The following is a 21,365-nucleotide window of genomic DNA, read 5'->3' as shown; positions in this document are numbered from 1 at the left end:
TTAACATCACTGACAGTCGTTGACAGTCATTGGTGGTCATGACAGTCAATGACAGCTACTAACAGTTATTAACATCCTTGATAGTCATTGACAGTCATTTAACATTATTAACATAACTGAAATTACTGACAGTCATTGACAATCATTAATAGTTATTAACAGTTACAAACATCATTGACAGTCATTAACCTCCATTATCATTATAAGCAGGCATTAACAGTCATTGACAGTCATAACCCATCACTTCCAGTCATTTGACAGTCATGACCACTTATTAAGAGCTATTAATAACATCTCTGACAGTTATTAACCGTCATTTACAGTAATTAATGATCCTTGATAGGTATTAGTTATAAAAAGTTAGTTACTTACAGTTATTAACCATTATTAATCCACATCACAACTAACTGTTTAATCAAGGAAATGATTAACAGATTATTCAATCATGAAAATAATCGTTCCAGGAAAGACTTTAAAAATAAAACATGGAGCATACAGACGTTTGGATCTATTTTTCATCTGACAAGATTGTGACAGGATAGAATAATTGAGTGATCAGATTAATCAATGATGAAAATAATGGTTAGTTGCAGCTCTACTTCAGTCTCTCTTACACACTCTGCATGTCGCTCTGAGACACAGAACACCCTCCTGTATTTATCTCCAGGAAACGGTCGAGATAAAAAGTGTGCACTGTTTATGTGTGTGTATGTGTGAATCTGAGCAGCAATTTTATGCATGGGAGAAAAGGAATAGGTCTAAAAGTGGGGAAGAAAGGAAACCCATTACACACACACACACACACACACACACACACACACACACAACACCCATCATTTCTCTTAAGAGTTATAAACAGACATCACTCTCACTCAACCCTTTCCCCTGGGCCAGAGAAAAAAAGAACGGCAGACATAGAAGGAGAGAAAGAAAGAAAAGAGTAAGAGGGGGGCAAGGACAGGATCCCATTGACTGATTCTGCAGTCTTGGCCATCTGTTGAACTCAGAGGAACTCAGCTAAACACAAATATGTCTTCCACTGTCTAAAAAGAGGCTCACGCTGTTCATGTTCCACACACCAGCAACACTGCATGGTGATTTGAAAAGCAAGTCGACCACTGGGACCACAGGTGGGAAAGTGAAAATGGACTGGATTTTTTGTAACACTTTATATGATACCCATGTCTATAATGCATTATAAACAAACTTATAATGCGTTATTATCTGCTATAGTGCTGTATAACCCTTAATCTGTCAGTTTTTCCATTAATCAATAATTTGTTTGGTCTATAAAATGTTAGAAAATGGTGAAAAATGTTGATGAAAGCTCATGATGACGTCCTCAAATGTCTTGTTTTATCCACAACCCAAAAGTATTCAGAGGAGAGGAGTTAAGAAACCAGAAAATATTCACATTTAAGAAGCTGAAATCAGAGAAATTTGGACATTTGTTTCCTAAATTACAGAAACTGATTAACTGATTATCAAAATAGTTAATGTTTAATTTAATAATCGATTCATGATTGATTAATTGATTAATCATTGTAGCTCTGTTTACAGTGCATTACATACATGGGCGTCATAAATGAGTGTTTTAGATTTTTTGAAATCAAAGGGAAGACAAAGACAGAAAGAAATAAGGTCTCCCTGCCTCCTATAGAGCCACTATGTGTGTGAATGTGTCACATCAAATCAAACCATCTCTCCATGTGAGACATAGTACACACACTCATCATCATTATGACCACCATCATCGTGCACACACACTTTAACACACACAACCACAAACTGCATACAGAACAAATACAGTGAGACATGGAACAGTGGACATAGAGAAGATAAAACACACACAAACACACACACACATGGAAATGTGTGGAAGAACATCATTCTCTCTGGGCACACAGAGGTGGGGCACGCACACACGCACACACACACACACAAACATGCAGAGGCTATTTATAGCAAAGGAAGGCTGCTCTCTAAGGGGAGAATTACAAACAGAGACAGAGGCCTGAAGCTGACATCCTGCCCACCAGCTGTGTCAACTTAAACACAGAAAACACTGCTGCAGAATACAGGCTCACTATGGATACACACCATACACACACACACACACACACACATGTCACAGTAGATGAAGAAAGCATATACAAAGCCATAATGACAGACCACACAGATGATTACAAATGATGAAAAGAGATTAAGTTGTTGGGATAGATGCATTACTTTTACTGCTTCACTAAAGAAGTAGTTCTTAAAGGCAGAGTGTTGGATGAGGTACTTTTTGGTAGTTTGTTTATTACAGTAGATGGTGGTCAACTCACCTCCAGTTTAGAAAACCTATAGGACTACCAGCATAGGAAGCTAAGCAATGCACTGCTGTGGACAGGGTCAGTAGCAAAACAGATTTTAGACAACTAAGAAATCAATGTCAGTTTAAGTGTGCGCTATATTTGGAATATTTTCACCACTTTACCTTGTCATCGGACAGCCGTTTTTGATGGGAAATCATTGTTATATAAGGCAAATATCGCTCTTTCCAAAGCAACCAGTCTCCTTTGGCGAAATCAGTAATATTACCAGGAAGAACATGAGAGCTACCGGTGCACCGCTGCCTCGATTGGTTGGTTTGTGGGCGTTATTTTGTGACTTTGTTACTTTGTGAGGCAGTTGGAATCCATCACACCAGACAGTGACAATAGTTGACAAATTCATCTATTATCAAATATTAAGTTAAAGCCCAGGGACTATGAAAGTAGTTGAAAGTGGTTCCAATGAAAACTGTTCACAGGGAGTGAGCAAAGTGAGTGAGCAAAAAGAAATACAAAACTAAACTGTATTAAAAAAAAAACTATCAAGCTCAATTGTATTGGGTCAAGTGCAGAAATCTCAGATGCAAACATCTTAAAGCTGTATGGCTAAATATACCGCTAGAGGTAAGAGAGAAAATGTGTTGAGGTGAAGTGATCCTGAACATCCCAGTAATGCTGTATGAACTTGTGAGGAAGAGATTTAAAAGAATTAGTCAAAATCAAAGCAGCAGAGTTTTAGATATTCTGACTTTTAGTCCATAGCAGGGCTCAACAATGAGGCTTTCCCACTTGCTTAGGGCAAGTAATATGCCATGTCAGGCATGTAAATCTATTTTTTAATGCAAAAATGCTGTTTTAGCCTCTCAAATATGGAGATTTCCTACTTTTCTCCATTTATTAACACATTAAACTGAATATCTTTAGGTGTAGGACTGGCAAACAATGCATTTAAAGATATTATCTTGAGTTCTGAGAAACTGGGACATGCCAGACAGCACCATCTGAGGTGTCCTCTTTAGAAACTGTTTGGAAAAGGGCAGGCACTTAAAAAAACACTTTGCAGGTGATGGATGAACCATCTGTCTAGCATGTCTAACACAGGCTAAATTTCCATGGACACTTCTTGCTGTTGCTACACCTAAAACCACGCCCACAGCTGCCAGTAGTCCCTCCCAGGACGTTGATTGGCTGCACCACTTTTGATGCAGACAGAAACTGATAACTTGAAACTTGGCAGGATGGATTCTCATGTGATCTTGTGAATCCAACTGTCTCGCAAGGTATGGAGTGTAAGGAAAGGTAATGTAAGGTAAGATGTTGCAGCTCTAGATTACCCTGCCAGGTAAATAGTTGGTCAACATCAGAGTTTGAATGGAGTGTGTTTTCTGATGATCTGCAAGGTAAAATCACTGCATTTGTCAATGGAGTCTTGTGACTTTTAGGAGAGTAATATAATGGCTGATTCTGCTTCAACAAAAAGGATGTTGACTCTTAACAAAAAGGTCTGTCTCTGCAGGTATCCTTTCCATAATGTTATCAGACAATAAGAATAACAATCTGAGCATGTCAGTGAAAAGACCAAGCTCTTTTCCAGGATATACTGTAATGGTTTGCAGTTGTACAGAAGGATTTACACTACAGCCTGTTTTGCAAGTGCTGGCTGCATCAGTCCTGCTCAATACTGGACCAGTTTCAAAAATGGATGTTCCAGTTAGTCACCGAGACATTTAAACAAAGAGAAATAACTGAGAAAAACCTACATTCCCCTTTAAGCGATGCTACTTAGCGTGAGCAGTACTCTCAGAGACTAAATAAAGTAGAGTGCCCCTTAAAAAGGCATCATACATACAATTCTAGGGGGTCCATCTAAAAAAAGCACTCAAAGCTCACGACAATGAATTAATTCAAATTCAAAATTAGGTTTGTATCAACAAAAACCTTCCAGTAAATGATGACTGAGGGGACAAAAACACAACAGGAAGAGGACACGCTGCAGATTCTCTGATACAGCTGTCTACCTCCGTTAATTCTCTGCTTCCCTTTCCGTAGGTACGGCCTGAAGACCACATTCCTGTGGTGGATTAAGGTGAAGTACCTCAACGCTGACTACCCTATAAGGACTTAGCTGCTTTCCTCGGACTACAATCAAAACGGGACTGAAATACAGCGGCATGGCAGATGAAGTCATCTCCTCATTTAGATGTGTTGGGCTACCGGAGAATACTGGAGGTTAAGAAGTGCATCCAGGGATCTCCTAAACTGTTCTCAGGACAGCACTGCTCTTTAAGAAACACAAGGCAGAAAAGTTTATTAAAATGAGCTGCACTTTTTACTGCAGGAGTCGAGGATGTATCAACTCTCAACTAACGATTATTGTCTTTATTGATTATTTTCTCAATTAATCGATTAATTAAATCCTGTCACAATCTTGTTAGTTGAAGAATAGGTCTGTGTGTGGTCTGTCCACATGTTTGGACCTTTTCAAATCTTTCCTGTTATGGTTATTTTCATTATCAATCAATCCGTTGATTATTTGCTCCACTAATCAGTTAGTTGTTTGGTCCGTTAAAATATCAGAAAATGTTAATCAGTCTTTCCCAAAGTCCAAAATGACATCCTGCAATGTCTTGTTTTGTCCACAACTCAAAAATACGCAGTTTACTGTCAGAGTGGAGTAAAGAAACCAGGAAATATTCATCTTTTAGAAGGTAAAAGAAGGTTTTGACATTGTTTCCTTAAAAATGACTCAAACCAATTAACTGATTATTAAAGGAGTTAGCGGTTTATTTAATAACAGCTTAATAATCAATTAATCATTGCAGCTCTACTGCAATCCTTGCAAGACAATGTCAGTGAATGACCAGAAATTACAAAGTATGATACTTGACCTTATAGGTCGTTATAAATGAGTTATAATGTGTTATGATTATTGTTATAGAGCATTATGAACACACACAGGTTTTCATTATAACTATGCATTGCTATAAGCAGATTAAAATGCATTATAAAGTTTAGAATGCATTATAGACACGGGTGTCATGTAAAATAACTGTTCTTCCCTGCAGTACCACTCTTGACATGCAGACACATGCACACTGAAGCGAATATACACATACACACATAAACATAAACAAACACACTCACATACACATATTGTGGGCTGTACAATCAGCTGCTTGGACAGCAAATCCGAGCGGAAGAGGAGAGGAGAGGGAGCACAGTGATGACTGAGAAGCTTAATGAGCACCTCATGACTGACTGAGACAAACACAGAGTGGGTGGATGTGCTGCTTACTCTGAGCTGGGGAGTCATTACACAGCAGAGTATGAGCTGCACCAGTACTGACACCACCACGTAGACTCAATATGTATTTTATCTTCAGGAAAACACACATTTATCACTAACCACACAGTTTGTTTTGACTGGAGGTCAGAGGTTTTGTCTTTGTGTCTGAAGAGAAACTTTCAGACTCTAAATCACAGAGGTCAAAAAGTAGAACTTAGATTCCCTCCTGCAGCCAGGGCAGCAGGAGTGACTTTGCTCTAGTTGGATGTTCAATTTTCTATTTTGTCCCTCCTTGGCCTCCATAGTTCCTTTCCTTGTCTTCATCTCCTTCCTGTTGCCAAGTAGGCCAGAAGTGATCTATAAATAGTCCCTGTGCTTGCCTCTGTGCTCTGCTCCTCTCTTCTGCTAAACTGTGAGACACAGAGCGAGTCCTGTGCCAGAGCGAAGTGAGTAACCTGAGCACCGTGTACCTTACACCCACACTCTGCCTGGCTACTGACAGGGTGACACACACACACACACACACACACGCACACACACATGCTCATACAATGGACAAAGGCACAGGCAGTTCAAATGAGTCCAACAGCTGTGGTTGGTGGATAAGAGCAGAGCAGAACTACGTCCTGCCTTTGACGATACACAGACAAATAGTCAAATAGCTTACTCACATACAGTAGCTAGTTCATGAAGGACCTGACCATCTATGAACTTAAGCTAGAGTCAAAAACAGACTCCTTTATGCTAATGGTATAGGCTGTATCTCTCTATTACCTTAAAGCTCCAGAACACCGTGCCCTAAACCAATTACCAATCCCTTCTGGTCCCCACTTAGGTTTCTATCTAATTAATCTGATTAAAATGCTTGACTTTCGACCTGCTTTTCTGGTTAGTGTAATTGTTTTATAAGTCTTTTAATGCGTTCATTACAAAGGTTAAAGAGGTACAGGGCTGCTAATTTTGAACTAAATATTGCGAGTTGAGATTCACTTCATATTTTCCTGTTCTGAGGATCAAATGAAAACTTTGTGAAATGGGATAAGAGGAGGACTGCAACTAACGATTATTTTCATTACCGATGATTATCATCTCAATTAATCATTTGGTCCGGTGGCTCCCAAACTGGGGAGCAGAAACAAAATTAAATGAATGTGATTTAGTTTGCTAAATCGCATTCATTTATTTCACTACAAAATCAATTTTAATTATTTTTTATCAATTGCTTTCCCAATTATTGAATTAACAAATGATTGAAAAATGTGGGGTGCAGGAGCGTTAATGTTTTCAGCTTCTGAAGAAGCCTGCCACAAAAAACCACAGATTTAGTCCAATACATCAGAAAATAGTGAAAACTGTCAGTTGCAACATCCTGGAGTCAAGGGTGCCATCTTCAAATATTTGCCAAGTCAAAATGATCAATCAGTTATCAAAATGATGCAGATCAATTTTCTATTGATAGAACTGATTAATCAACCATTTGTTGAAGTACTATGTGTGAATATTACCCAGGGTTCCTACACTTTTTCTTAAGTCAAATTCTATCACTTCTCAAGCATTCTGAAGGTGCATTTTCAAGGTTTTCCAGCACCTTACAGCTGTGATAAATGACATATTCAATACATAAACCTGCTCAGAATGTTTCAATCAGATGTTATTGTGCCATAAACAATCAAAAATATGTTTCATGACAGTATTCTACAGAAGGAAGACAAATTAAAGGAAAACAAAGTTTCATGTTTCCAAATGTGACACCTGTCTCTAAGTATCTTTGCATCCTATTGGAGCTGCAACATTTAATCAATTAATCAGTCATTAATTGATAATTAAATTAATCTGCATTTTTTTTTTAAAGAAAAAATGTCAAAATTCTATGATTTCAGCTTCTTAAATGTGTGGTTTCTTTACTCTTCTCTGACAGTAAACTGAATATTTTTGAGTTGTGGAAAAAACAAGACATTTGAGGACGTCATCTTGGACTTTGGGAAACACTGATGGAAATGTTTCACCTTTTTTTTGAAATAACTAATTGATTAATTGAGAAAATGATTAACAGGTTAATCGATAATAAAATAATCATTATAGGAAAGACTGGAAATAGGTCCAATCTTGTGGAGTGTCCATGTGCTCCACATGTTTGGACTTATTTTTCAAGTGACAAGATTGTGACTGGATTAATTATTTTGAGTCATTCTTTAAGAAAAGAAAAAGTCCAAAATCTCTCATATAAGCGTCTATGAAAGTAATGCAATTACAGTTTTAAGCAGTTTCATGCACTTTATCCAGAATTCAACCTTGAAAACACTACATTAAATTCAAGTGTTTTCAAGGATTTCCAGCCTCTGTAGGAAACCTTAATCAGTCCCAACGCTTTCACAGAGTTCACCACAAAATCAAAACTACATAGTTTTACCTTTTATCTATAGTGCTGTTTATCCATCTAGATAGTTTTGGTGTGAGTTCCAGACATTTAGAAATATGGGCCATACTAATAACTGCCTTCTCTCCAATATAGTGGAACTAGGTGGTATTCAATGATTTAAAAAAGTTCAGTTTAAAAGCAATTTCATGAAGGAATTTTCTTTCTACCAATCACCACCCCACCAGCTGTCTTACTGCACAGAAGGAAGTGTGCATCTACTCATGGATGAGAAGTTCATGCTCAAGACAGTGTGGGATGTAAACATTACTTATGTTAAGGTAGGTTTGGTAGACAGAAAGTTGTTCCTGCATGAAACTACATGTCTGTGAAGAGTCTCAGTCATCCAGGTCATGGTATTTGTAGCAAGGGTTGCTGTAGACGCGAAACATTTTCAAAAATGTTGTCTATGACAACCCTTGCTACGAATGCATGAAACTACTCACAACAAGGTCTGTTATCGTAACTAACCGGGTGATGATTTCTGGAAAAAGACAAAAAGATATGGACAATAGCGCAAAAGCTCTGCAACTCACACAAAATCTAGATTGATAAATAACACTACAGGTAAGAGGAAAAATATATCTTTTTGATTTTAGTTTGTACTGTCCCTTTAACAATCCCTCTGAATGATTGATGAGCACTTGTTCATCTTCTGTATGGCACTGTCTATAAAATCCCTGCTAGGTTTAAAATCTGTTCTCTGTTTATGGATATTTATGGATTAAGGACAAATTGATGTTAGTGGTTGATGTTAGCCCATTGCTACCAGTCTTTATGCTAAGCTAGCTTGCTGCAGACTGTAGTCTTATATTGAATGAAGAGGAAGGATAAATGTATTTACTAAGGTAGGTTTGGTAGACAGAAAATGTCTATTTCTTGAAGAGCTCTGTATCTTAATTAAAAGGCTGATGTCAGTGTCTCCTCCCTGTTAGACTTCAGAGAAATAATCAATATTGCAACTTCATCTTAATACAGAACCAGGGTCTTGCAGGTAGGGCTGTAATTATTTTCAGTCGATTAATTCGTTGATTATTCTCTCAGTTAATTGATTAGTAGTTGTTTGGTCTCTAAATTATCAGAAAATGGTGAAAAGTGTTGATTAGTATTACCCAAGATGACGTCCTCAAATGTCTTTAGTTTCTCACCACCCAAAAATATTCAGTTTACTGTCAGAGAAGACTAAAGAAACCAAAAACATTCACATTTAAGAAGCTCAGATCAGAGAATTTTGACTTTTTATCTTAAAAAAATACTCAAACCGATTAACCCATTAACAAAATAGTAGGCGATTAATTTAAAAATGATTAATAATAGATTAATTGTAGTTCTACTTGCAGGACCCTGTGCTCTTCCACCTAGTGTGCACATACACACATTTGCACACCCACACACAGTACAAAAAAAGCTATCTCAGCTTGCCAGAAGAAAACCTATCTCTGTCTGGCAATTTCAACTCATGACTGATAAGACAAAACTGCTGCGACTGTAATTGGACAGGCCATAAAGAGGACTGCTTACTTATGTGTCCTTAGTTTTGGTGGATGCTGACTGGCTGCTGAGAGGAGCCCACTGTCTCAGGAACCATTCCACACAGTTAGGCTCATATACCTCCTTTACCGACTCATTTGTCATTCCTGAGTAAGACTGGAGTGCCTGTGGAGCTGGAACAATCATGTCTTTTAGAGACTGGTGCTGATTCTCCCAAATTCCCTCTCCATTTCTACCTCCACCACTCTCCTAGCTGTCTTAGCATATTGTCCTCTCTGTTGGGTGTAATTGTAACTCTGTACCCTTCCTCCTCCAACTCCCACCACATGCTAAAATTTCACCATGGTGATGGGAAAATTACAATCCAGTGGTTGGGAAGGGGTAATTCCCCTGTCTGTGATCTCCTTTGTGAAACTGGACTACATGGGTAGTTAAACATGTGTCAAGTGGATACAGGACCGTGATGTTGTTGAGGCCAGCAATTTACACACAATTACCTCAATTACCTCAGCTTTGGACAGAAAAGGACTCAACTACATGTTGCTTGCGTGCAGCACTTGCATGGAACACTGGATTATGACACATAGTTATGTACAGTTACTATTTCTGCATGTGTCAGTGCGATACAGATCGACTGACAAAGACATTACAACATAGTCAGAGGCAGTGATTCCCTGATCTAATTTCTAATTAGATAAATTCAATAATCTAATCTCCTGAAAGGAAAATGAAATGGACGGAATGGTCAGAGGCAACCAGAGGGGCTGATACATGGAGGCTGTTTACACCTGGTATCAACATGTGACCTGGATGATCTGATCACAAGTGGACAGCTCTAAATATGACTATGAATGCACCCAAGACACTTTCAAATCTAATTGCTCGGTCCACATTCATAGGTGGTCTGGGCTGCATGTGACCACATTCTTTCAGCAGCGTGTGCTCAGTGTGTCCCGGGCTACTTAGCTGACGTCCTGTAAGTAGCCTACATTATTTGGTTCACTATCATGCAAATTACGTGTTTGAGCTCTCCTGCCTGCCAGGATAAGAAGCAGATGTTTGAACACACACGTAACAACAATATCCCCAGACTCCCTTTAAAAATCACAATTTTGAGTGTTGTTGAGTGGAGTGGAACTTTAAAAACTTTGTGAAATGCTGTTCATGGCACATTCTAAATTATTTTGGCCTTCTTGTAAATTTGGCAAAGTTTTAGACGTTATTGTGTCCGACACCATTGTGTCCGTTTGTCACAGCGTGGATACTACTGTTGGACCATGGTTAAAAGCAACAACAGTTTTTCCATTGTGTTTATTTGCATATAGAGCGTGGAAGTGAAACAGCACAGGACATTCTTGTAAATTCGTCATTGAATGCAATAAATTAAGTTGTTTCTTTCCTTAAAAAAACATTGTGTTCCTGTGAAGGGTAGACTGGAGAGACGCTCAGCACTGCTCATAGCTCATGAAATCTCAGCGCACCATGAAGCGTCTCTCCTGCAGGGCTGCTGACAGCGCAGGTAAAACATGCAACTCATGTAGGCTGATAGAGGATTTACCCACAGGAAAGGAAAGTTCAAAATTAAATCTTATCTTTGTCTAGCCTGAGCCTCCTAGATATAAATGAGCTCAATTTAATATGAGACTTATATATGACCATTTTCTCATCTTCAGCTCCTGAGAAAAAGCCTTTGTCTCATCTCAGCCTGAGACTAATTTGAGCTCAGGTGAAGATCTTGTAATGATCTTTTTTGTCTCATTGCACTGAAATTTGTCTTAAATATTCAGCTCTTGAGATAACCATGAGAAACCTGGTTGTCTTAAATGAGATCTTAAATTTGTCTCAGTGGTCAAATTAAAGTCTTGTTGCTCCATACAGTCATCAAGGAGAAACCTCTGAGACACCTATGAGCTCCACAAAAGAGCTCCTGGTTTGCCTTTGTTTTGTTCCTTTTCCTCCTAAGCGGGGGGTTTAGGAGAAACAGATGAGACGTCAATAGCCTCAAAATAAGAATCTCATTTATTTCTCATAAGACGAAGAAAAGAGGATCGTGAGAAACAAAATTTTCCTCCAAGTACTGTGGCACTGAACTAAAAAACAAAAACAAAAACGGCCAAACATGTTTATTTGCATATAAAGCCAGGAAGTGAGATCTGATCACAAGTGGTCACTTGAGATGCACGTGGAAACGCATTGTAATGCCAGGTGTAAACTACTCAGAGCTGTCCACTTGTGGACAGACGGACACGCTCACATTCACACCTACAGGCAATTTGGAGCTGCCAATTAAGACCTGCATGTCTCTGGACTGCGGGAGAAGTCGGACTATCCAGAAGGACTCCAGGCGTGTATCATCTTCTCAATAGGAAGTACATCTCAAAAAACTTCCTGACAAATGTCCACTAGAGCTGCAACAATTAATCGATTAATCAAATATTAATCAATTATTAAATAATCGCCAGCTATTTTGATAATCGTTTAATCGTTTGGAGACATTTTTTCATAAAAATGTCCAAATTCTCTGATTTCAGCATGACATTTGAGGGCATCAACCTGGGCCTTGGAAACCAGTGATCTGCATTTTTCACCATTTTCTGTCATTTTATAGTCCAAACCACTGATCAATTAATATGCAAATAATCAACAGATTAAAATCATCGTTAGCTGCAGCCCTAATATCCACCAGTCGACTCAATCCAGACCTGATCCCAAGAACATTCATCCAAAAAGTCAGCCTTGCTTCCTGTGAAGACTGTCACCTCTTCCAATACATGGACAACGTGGACCAAAGAAAAATATTCTCTACAATGCCACCACCCCCCCAGCCCCATTTAACTCAGCATCTATCTCAGCTGGATTATTCCATGTCAGGCTTGAGGAGCTTTCCCAGTCCCCCGTACAGCAGCGGCGGCGGCAGGCTCCAGCATACCATCAGCTCTGCTTTCAATCACACGGCTACAGTATTAGTCACAAGTTTATAAGCTCTCTTCAGCTGCAACAACACACCCTAAAAAGACAGAGAGGGGGCTGAGAGTGGAGATGACAGCAGAGAAAATGCTATGAAAAGGATGTGATTCAACCTCACATATTTGAGCAATATGTAGTCTGATGTTCATTGTAATTGATTAGTTTAATGGCTGAAATGCATTTGCAACAATAATCTACAGGTTGCTGCATTCACTACATTAGACAGGAAGCTAAATGACAGTGTTTGATGCCCATATCATAGAGTATCAGATTCCCTCTTTGTGCGGTCAAATTCCATTTCTCTCTGTCTGACAAGAGAGATCTCACAACATCAGGCAGTGATAAATGATACCCAATATTTCATCTCTGCTTCAGCCAAGCGTCAACAACAACAACAACAACTATTCACAGCTGCCAATATCTTGATTTACTATGATGAGTTTATAAGTGGATATCAACAACACTTGACATCAAGTAGATAAAGTGAAAAGTTAACTACAAATGGCCATAATGATTTCAGCTACAGAGAAAGATGGAGACAACAAACAGTATCAGAGTTACAGTTCACTTCTGTAAGGAGTTAAAGGAATAGATTGGATTATTTGAAGTGAGGTGGTATGGAGTACCAGGAGGAGCAGAGAGGAGTAAAGCCATGAAAAGGGTCCACAGCAAAATATATTATAGCCTCTTAAATAAGGCTCTTTCGAAATAATTGACATCAGTTTAAATGCGCACTATATTAAGAATATTTTCACTGCTTTACTTTGTTGTCTGACAGACCTTTCCCTCGTTTTATGAGCCAAATATCACTCTTTCTTGCTCAACCAGACTCTACTGGCAAGATCAGCAATTTTACCTCACAGAATATGGGAGCTGCTGAACTACCGCTGCCTTAATCAGTTTGTTTTATTACTGTGTGACTTTGGTGAATCCAGACTCACCTTTTTAAAGCACCAAAGTCACATAATGACACAAACTACCTAACAGATCGAGGCAGCGTTACACCAGCAACTCTGTGTTCTGTGAGGTTAAATTATTGTTTTTGTAAAAGGTGTCTGGTGGTTTTTGAGACAATGATATAGCAGCTTATATAGCAGTGGTTTCCCATCGGAAAAGGCTGTCTGATGGCAAGATAGAGCTGTGAACTATTCTAAATATAGTCTACACTTAAACTGATAGACTTTTTTAGACTGGCTTTTTTTTAATGGCTAAAATATGTTTTACTGCTTACTCTGTCCACAGTAGTACGTGCTGGAATTCCTTCCTGCTTCTCCAAGGTGGTGGCGTATCAACCACCATCTACTGTAGGTAATACACTTTACACTTTCAGAAATCAATACCCGTGTTAACAAATGATCAAGTATCAAAATCTTTTTCTTTTGTAAAAAAAAAGATAATTCAAGAATTTTACAAAACATAGGTCAATCATCATGATAATCATAAAATATCATGCCTCTTTCTATCATATTTCACTACAATCCTCTATAGAGGAGTTTACAAGTAAACAAACAGCCCCTGCTGGAAGTTTTTATGCATTTCTTCAATGAAAAGGGGCTTTATAACGCTGCCAAGCAGTGCTAAATGATATTTTAAGTTCGACATTATTGCAAAAAAAATTACTGACATTTTTCCAAAATTGAAACTAATCAGAACACAGAGGGGACATGTCAGAGAACACAGTACTGCATATGTGCCCCTTCAACCAAACCAGCTATTTTACAGACAGCATTGCCATGGAGTCGGCCAATGAGGGACGAAAGATGTGGTTGTCGGTGGCAACCAAAGACCCAGAGAGATAGTGGACCGAGAGGGATGGACATAGACAATGTGATGGGCAAGCATACACATGCATGTGCGCACACACATACACACACACACACACACACACACACACACACACACACACACACACGCATATACAGTCCAGAGCTGAGCAAACAACCCAGTGGAACAACACTCAGTGAGTCAGTGCCTGCATGATCCATTAGTAACTCTCAGCATACACACACACACTCACAGAAAAAAACCCACTGACCCACACGACAACAACTCTGAGACCTTTGATAGGACAATGTCAACATGCTAAACACACTGATACAATTACAGTAGAAGTGCTTTATACCATTGTGATAGCAGCATGGACTAATTCTAGTGTGACATGTAGCCTGCTGTGTAAAGTTTGGCAGAACAGATTAGGTGTATCTGGGCTCTCTGCCAGTCAATATAATTAGCATCCCTTCAGTATATTACTGCAGTCAGAGTGCAAATCATGACTCATGTCAGCTTGACTTGCATCCGCTTTTAAAACTCCCGCTGTAACTTCAGTAGCGACAGGTGATTAAAGAATCACTGTGTGCATGGAAAAATCAACTTACAATAAACAGTCAATAAACATCAGCTGATGCGGGACAGCCATCAGCTGAATCTGTGTTTACACTTATACTGGATTATAAATCACCCATCAAGTACAGCATAATAATATGGAAACTGTCAGGAGTTAAATCTGCCACAGTTTTGACAATCCATTATTAATTATTTATTAACTATCAAACATTTGATGATTTTAGCTTCTGAAATGTGGGGATTAGGGCTGCAATTAACTGATTAATAGTTGTTTGGTCTATAAAATGAGAAAATGGTGGAAAATGACAATCCATTTTTCTCAAAGCCTCAGGTGACGTCCTCACATGTGTTGTTTGTCCCACAATCCAACACAAGATATTCAGTTAACTGTCATTAAAGAGTTAAGAAACAAAAAAAATATTCACATTTAAGAAGCTGGAATCAGAGAATTCAGACTATTTTTTTCTTAAAAGCTATTCAAAGCAATTAATTGATTATCAAAATAGCTGCCAATTAATTTAATAATTGATTAATAATCTATTAATTGATCAGCTCTAGTAAGGATTTGCTTGCTTTTCTGTTGCACCTCACTAAACTGAATACCTTTGTTTCTTTTTTTACATTGGTCAGATTAGTTGATTGATAGATTAGTTGTAAACTATTAAATTAATTGCCAGTTATTTTGATAAGTGATTAATCGATTTCATTTTTTAAGAAAAACTTCTTCTCAAATGTGAATATTTTCTGGTGTCTTTTGTCCTCCATATATGACAGTAAACTGATATCTTTGGTTTATGGATAAAATAAGACATTTGAGGACGTCATCATGAGCTCTGGCAAACAGTGATGAACATTTTTACCATTTTCTGACATTTTATGGTCCAAACAACAAATCAGTGAATCAATAAATTGATCAGCAGGTTAACTGATAATGAAAATAACTGATAGTTGCAGCTCTATTGGTCAAACAATAATCAGTTAAAAGTTTTTAGTAACTTCTGATAAACAGGTGTCATTCTTTCTTTTTTAGAAATTGCAGACAAAACCATTAATAGATGTAAAGTGAGTGACTGATTTATGTTGCAGTTGCAGCTGTGCAACAGATCCTCTAGGTAGCACTACAATCACTGGTGGGGGAATTAGCATAAGAAAGGTATGACCAGACATTCCTGTGGCCCAAGTCTCTAAATATACCCCCATGCTGAATAATGCAGGTGGCGTAAAGCAGTCAATAATTAAGTGGATCCATTGGTGTGGGAGGACGGCGCTCATTTACAGTGTAAATGATAAGTGGGCCAAGACAGCTTAGGTGTCAGAGGTAAGAATTAGCACAGCATCCTCTTACTCCTGCACAACCAACACAGGACATCGTTTTGTTTATGAAACAATATTTATTATTTAAGATGAATATATTTAGGGTAAGAAAGTTTGTTTTTCACATCATAATAAGATATTTTTTCATGTCATTATGACATAAAAACAAAAACATTATTTATCTTGTTATAATGTTTAACATTTCACAATGACATCATAACTTCTATTCTTACATGAAGCTTATATCTTTATAATCTCATGTAATAACAATATGTTATCATGTTATGGCATGACAATTTTCATGTTATAACAAGATAATTAGTATATTGTTATAATTAGAAAAGTTTCTTATTACAATGTGACAATTTGTATGTTGCAATAATGTGAATAACATCTTGTTATAACATTATATTTTTCATGATACTGATATGTTTCTTTTTCAGGCTTGACAGCAATACACTGTTACATAAAAAACAGGCACAAAAATCTGTTTAACACATCTGTTTTTAGTAGATTCACACTGAAAAAATAAAATAAATCAAACGAGTCGTACCTTTGCTGATGTTTGACTACTTCCTACAAACTTGCTAAGATCAAAGCGCAACAGGTTTTAGCAGGTTTTTGTAAAATCTACTTTTTCTCTCGCTTTTAGAGGTGCAGAGATGAGTCAACTAATCCAGTCATTACCAAAGACCCACAGGTGAGTCACTGGAGATTTTATTTGGGTTATCATATAAATAAAAGACTATGGAAGAAATTCTGCAAATTTGAGATTTAAAATGTGCATATTGTTTTAATTCTTCCTAAATGTGCTTACTTTGTCTCATTTATGAAGTAGGCTGAAACATCCTATATTGTTTTGCCAAAGACAGGAAATAAAAACAATGACACTGTCTATTAACTCTGACTAAATTTATTTTTCACACATTAACTATTTAACATGCGTATGTTTTCAGTTACAAAAAAATGGCAGTAAAAATGGTCAGGAATGTTTGTTTATGCAAAAATTAGCCTAACTCTTGCCAAGCTTAATTGATAGGGCCTAATGTGAACTGGGTCATGATGGTCTGCTATATATAAAAATAGGGTCCCTGTGAAAAAAAGTTTGGGAAACACTGCACTAATTGATTAGTAAGTTGACAGAAAAATATTTGCCAATTATTTGGATAATCAAATAGTAATTTTTCTAGCAAAAATGGCAGAAAATTATATTTTTATACTCTCACATATGGGGATTTCCTGCTTTCCTGCTGCTTTTTATATCATATTGAACTGAATATCTTTGGAATATTTATTTATTCTCACTGGACTTGAAAAAACTGAGATGGACATTTTTTTGTGCTATTTTCTGACATTTTATGGACCAAACAATTAATTGATTAATCTGGAAAATAAATAATGGTTAATTGCAGCCCTAGTGGTGGGCTATTTATCAGTCTGCAAGCAGTTTTGTCCTGCATTAGCCTACATGGCAAAGCAGTAAAGACTTGGCTGCTTTGGTCTGACCACCACAACACGCTCACCTCCTGACTGGACCTGCAGCAGCAGGTAGGTCAGACTGCAAGTCAGATAAACACGGCGCACCAAATTCAAACATCCATATACAGTACGTGAGAGAGAGGCCGGTGTCTTACCTTGCTCCTGATCTGTCCTGAGGTGGACACTTTCCGGATCAGTTTCTGCGGGCCTTCCTGCTCTGCTTCGCTGTCAGAGGACTCGTCCGCAGCCCCGGAGCCGGCCACGGCCCCCACCACATGGGCATGGATCCCCGCCGCGGACGCTGGCCCTTTCTCCGGCTCCTGTCGAGGGGAGGGAGAAAACCAATCGGGGTTAGCCTTCGGCCGGTCCGCCGCTCCCTTCCTCTCATGGAGGCGAGAGCTGTTGAGCGGCTGGGAAGCGTCTCTCCGCGCTGTCATCTCTCACTGCCTCTATGATAAAGACGCCTGTGTTTTCTGGAGTGTGTGTGGGCAGGGAAACGCATAGGGGATGTAGCATGTCGCGGCACACAGTGGGGATGGGCTCCGCGGCGTGTAAACAGCCCCCAGTCCCTGCTCGGCTGCTGGATATTACGGCTCCAGCCAGTGCGGCCAGTCCACACCGAGGCTAGAGACCGCCTCATCCACTCCGTTAACCGGCGGACATCATGTCCGTGGCAGGGCAGACCCTAGCGGCTGTTTCACACACAAACACTGCATCTGAGCTGAGCCACAAACACACTGTGCTCACACCGCTCCACTATCAAAAACCTCTCCTCTCAAATCAACTACTGTACTCAAAGTAGGCGATAACCACTACAAATAAATATCACTATCAATCAGTGAGAGAGTGATCGTGATCATCCCAATAATCAAATATCACACACGGTGATAGGGGAGAGCAGGGCATCTTTTCACACGGGTAAGTTATCACACTGGTTATTAGGGATGTAATAATAATAAAACAACTGTATAATAACACAATAAAAAGTCCACAATATGATATCTATTGTGACATTTCAAAGAAAAAAAAACAAAGAAAAATGACAATTTGAAAAAAAGACCTTAATTAAATAATAAATTACTTTTTTCAACACTAGAAAAGCCAAGGTGGTCATTTTATATGTGCTATAACTTTGTTGAATTAAAAAATACAAAGCTGCTGGTGCCTGACTTCCTAAAAGTGCCTGTATTTTCATTTAAAATGTTTTTTTAAAATATGTTTTTATATATTTATAAGGTTTTTTTACTCTTATACTTTTACATTTTGCACAGTTGGAGATGTATCTCAGTTGCTTAGCACTTTCATTGTCTCGATTATCAATTTTCCAACCTTAAAATGAAATAATTAATTAATTAGACTCAATTAACATTTAAGTAGGGGAGACCAGGGACGGTTGTAACACTTTTTGTCTCAGCACCTATAACTCACTATTTATTTGTGTTAAAGCTGTCAAATTTTGAAACAAAGTACCCTTACTTATTACAAATAACAATGTTTCCAAATTTGTTGGTTTTATTTTTGTACTCATTTTCCAGCCTTTTCCCATAGGCTGTGATTAATTTTTGTGATGTTTCTGGGTGGAATTTTTTTCATTATTAATGTTAAAATAACACATTTATAATCTTATAAAATACATTTAACTGCTCCTCACTCTGAGTAATTCTAGATGAATCTAAAATTTTAAACAGATCACTGATGCTTATTATCCTACAGAAAAATACCGCTGTGAATATATGGAACCATTATAGTGTAGTACACGTGATGGCTGCATATTGATTGATTGACTGGTTATATCTTCATCACTAGGAGGTGCTATTAATAACAGCTGCATGTGTAACTTATTGTTCTGAGGACATTTTGCTATTGACAAACAGTATATCTCACTACAATCTGAGCTGAGAACAAATTTCATGTTTTTCAACCATAAACGTAATTTAAAAAAACATGAAACTGTTCCATTTATGTGATAAAACTTGGATTGGTCAGTATTTGAATAGTTATTTTTGCACAGAATAGAGGAGAGAAAATGTACTAAAGCTAGCTTGTAGCATAGCTAGCAATTATTCAGGGCTGATGCAGTTACCGATATCAGCCGATACTCTATTTATATACTGTATGTAAATTCCAAAATGACAGGGCAATATAGAGTGACATAGCTGTGTTATGCAATATCAGGCTAATAATATCGGTCGATAGGTAGATCGGTCTGGCTCCATTAGCAATAGCACACATGTCACTCCACATATAATGTGACATAGTTTGCAGCCTACCCAGCAACTTGTCACAAATTATCTGCACTTCACCATTTATAACTCCACATTAAAGTGACAAATAAAAACCTAAAGATTATAGCCTATATTTGTGCACGAAAATGTATTATTTTATTTGCAAAATTAGCGACTGTGATGTTCTGAGTAGGGGTTTAAGAAAATATCGATCCACAGAGTACTGCCATGTGTTTATTTTATTTTTTTTTAAACTGTATCATGATATTGTGATACATGCAAAGATTAATGACAGTGGTTCATTTTGTGTTATGTTTAAACCCCCGACCACTGGATACCAGTGTTGTTATCTTCACTGATCTGATTGCAAAAAAATTCAACTTTTTTAAACTCACATTTTATGCATCATGGTGTGTTCTTAATACTAAGAAAGGTTTCCTAAAAAATTGCAATATATCACCTTGCTTACAGTATCGCAATATATTGAATCATATACCTCTTTATTGTGACATGTATTGTATCACCACTTTCTTGCCAGTAAACAGCTCTGGCACTGAGACCGAGAAATTGAAGTGAAAGCAAAACGTGTTACAAGATGCCCCTCTCTCCCCTACTGAACAAAAACCACATTATATTACTCACACTGCAATCTGCCTGTCACATTATTATCCATCTGTTATGTTAATAAGAGATGTGTGCATGCAGGAAACTACTGTCAAGTTGGATTTGCGTTACCAAAAATATAAAAAGTACAATTTCCACAAGATCTTATCCCAGTCTTCCTGGTCTGGATGTAACGAGTGACTAAGTTCATTTGACATGACAGAGTTAAAATTAATTTTCCATGCAACACAATGGATTCCATAACGAAATGGGTACATGGCTACAATCATCTGAAAAAATGGAAAAAAAAAAAAAAATCTCCTTTCGATTTAGACAAGAGTATAAAAGCAACCACGAAGTATTATCCCTGAAATCCAGGGAATAGAAATATTAATTTATAGTAATTTACCATAACCAACACTTACAAAGAAATTGAGACAATTCAAACGGTTTAAAAAACGGAACTCCAGTCTACAAATCACGGCAACAGACAGAAAAGTCGCTGTACGAACACGAGCTGATGACGAGGATGAAACACGTCCAAAGTGTAAGAAATGTCAGTGAGACTCGACATTAGACCACAACTACGACTATGAGCGCGTTAAAGTACGTGTTTGCTTTCCTCTAAGGAAACTGCGCAGACCTGTGATAGAAAAAAAGAAGTCTCCAGTGTTGAATAGTACTGACCAGTTCCTCCCAGGCAGGGCTGCGGGTGTAATGGTACACATCCTCCATAGTCCCAGACCTCTGCGTCCGCTCCGGGAAGGAAAAACAGAACCGAGTGAGGGGAAGGTGGAGGGGTTCACAGCCTGCCTCGCCGCCCTCACACCGCTCATATGCGCGCTGAATAGACGGGGTTTATTTCTCCTCGTCTCGCTCCCTCCACACTGCCACAGCACCTCCTCCTCCTCCTCACCCTCCGCCGC

The 21,365-nt window shown here is 38.2% G+C and overlaps 1 protein-coding gene across 5 annotated transcripts in view; it reads right to left on the bottom strand.

Moving 5' to 3' along the window:
- Positions 1-21,365, bottom strand: part of dgkh (diacylglycerol kinase, eta) — a 103,173-nt gene extending 81,808 nt beyond the window's left edge. For 4 of the 5 annotated variants that reach the window (XM_084724363.1, XM_084724366.1, XM_084724362.1 and 1 more), the window contains exon 1: positions 17,767-18,297. In XM_084724363.1, the coding sequence (XP_084580489.1) occupies positions 17,767-18,048 (282 nt within the window). In that variant the 5' untranslated portion in view covers positions 18,049-18,297. Of the gene's footprint in view, positions 1-17,766; positions 18,298-21,126 lie in introns of those variants that run through there. The other variant, XM_084724364.1, reaches the window with a different exon arrangement.

The sequence above is a fragment of the Lutjanus erythropterus genome, chromosome 8 (genome assembly GCF_056507025.1).
Source record: "Lutjanus erythropterus isolate fLutEry1 chromosome 8, fLutEry1.hap2, whole genome shotgun sequence".
Lineage (NCBI taxonomy): Eukaryota > Metazoa > Chordata > Actinopteri > Lutjaniformes > Lutjanidae > Lutjanus > Lutjanus erythropterus.
The sequence above is the reverse complement of the archived record's forward strand: the minus strand, read 5'-3'. Positions and strand labels throughout refer to the sequence as shown.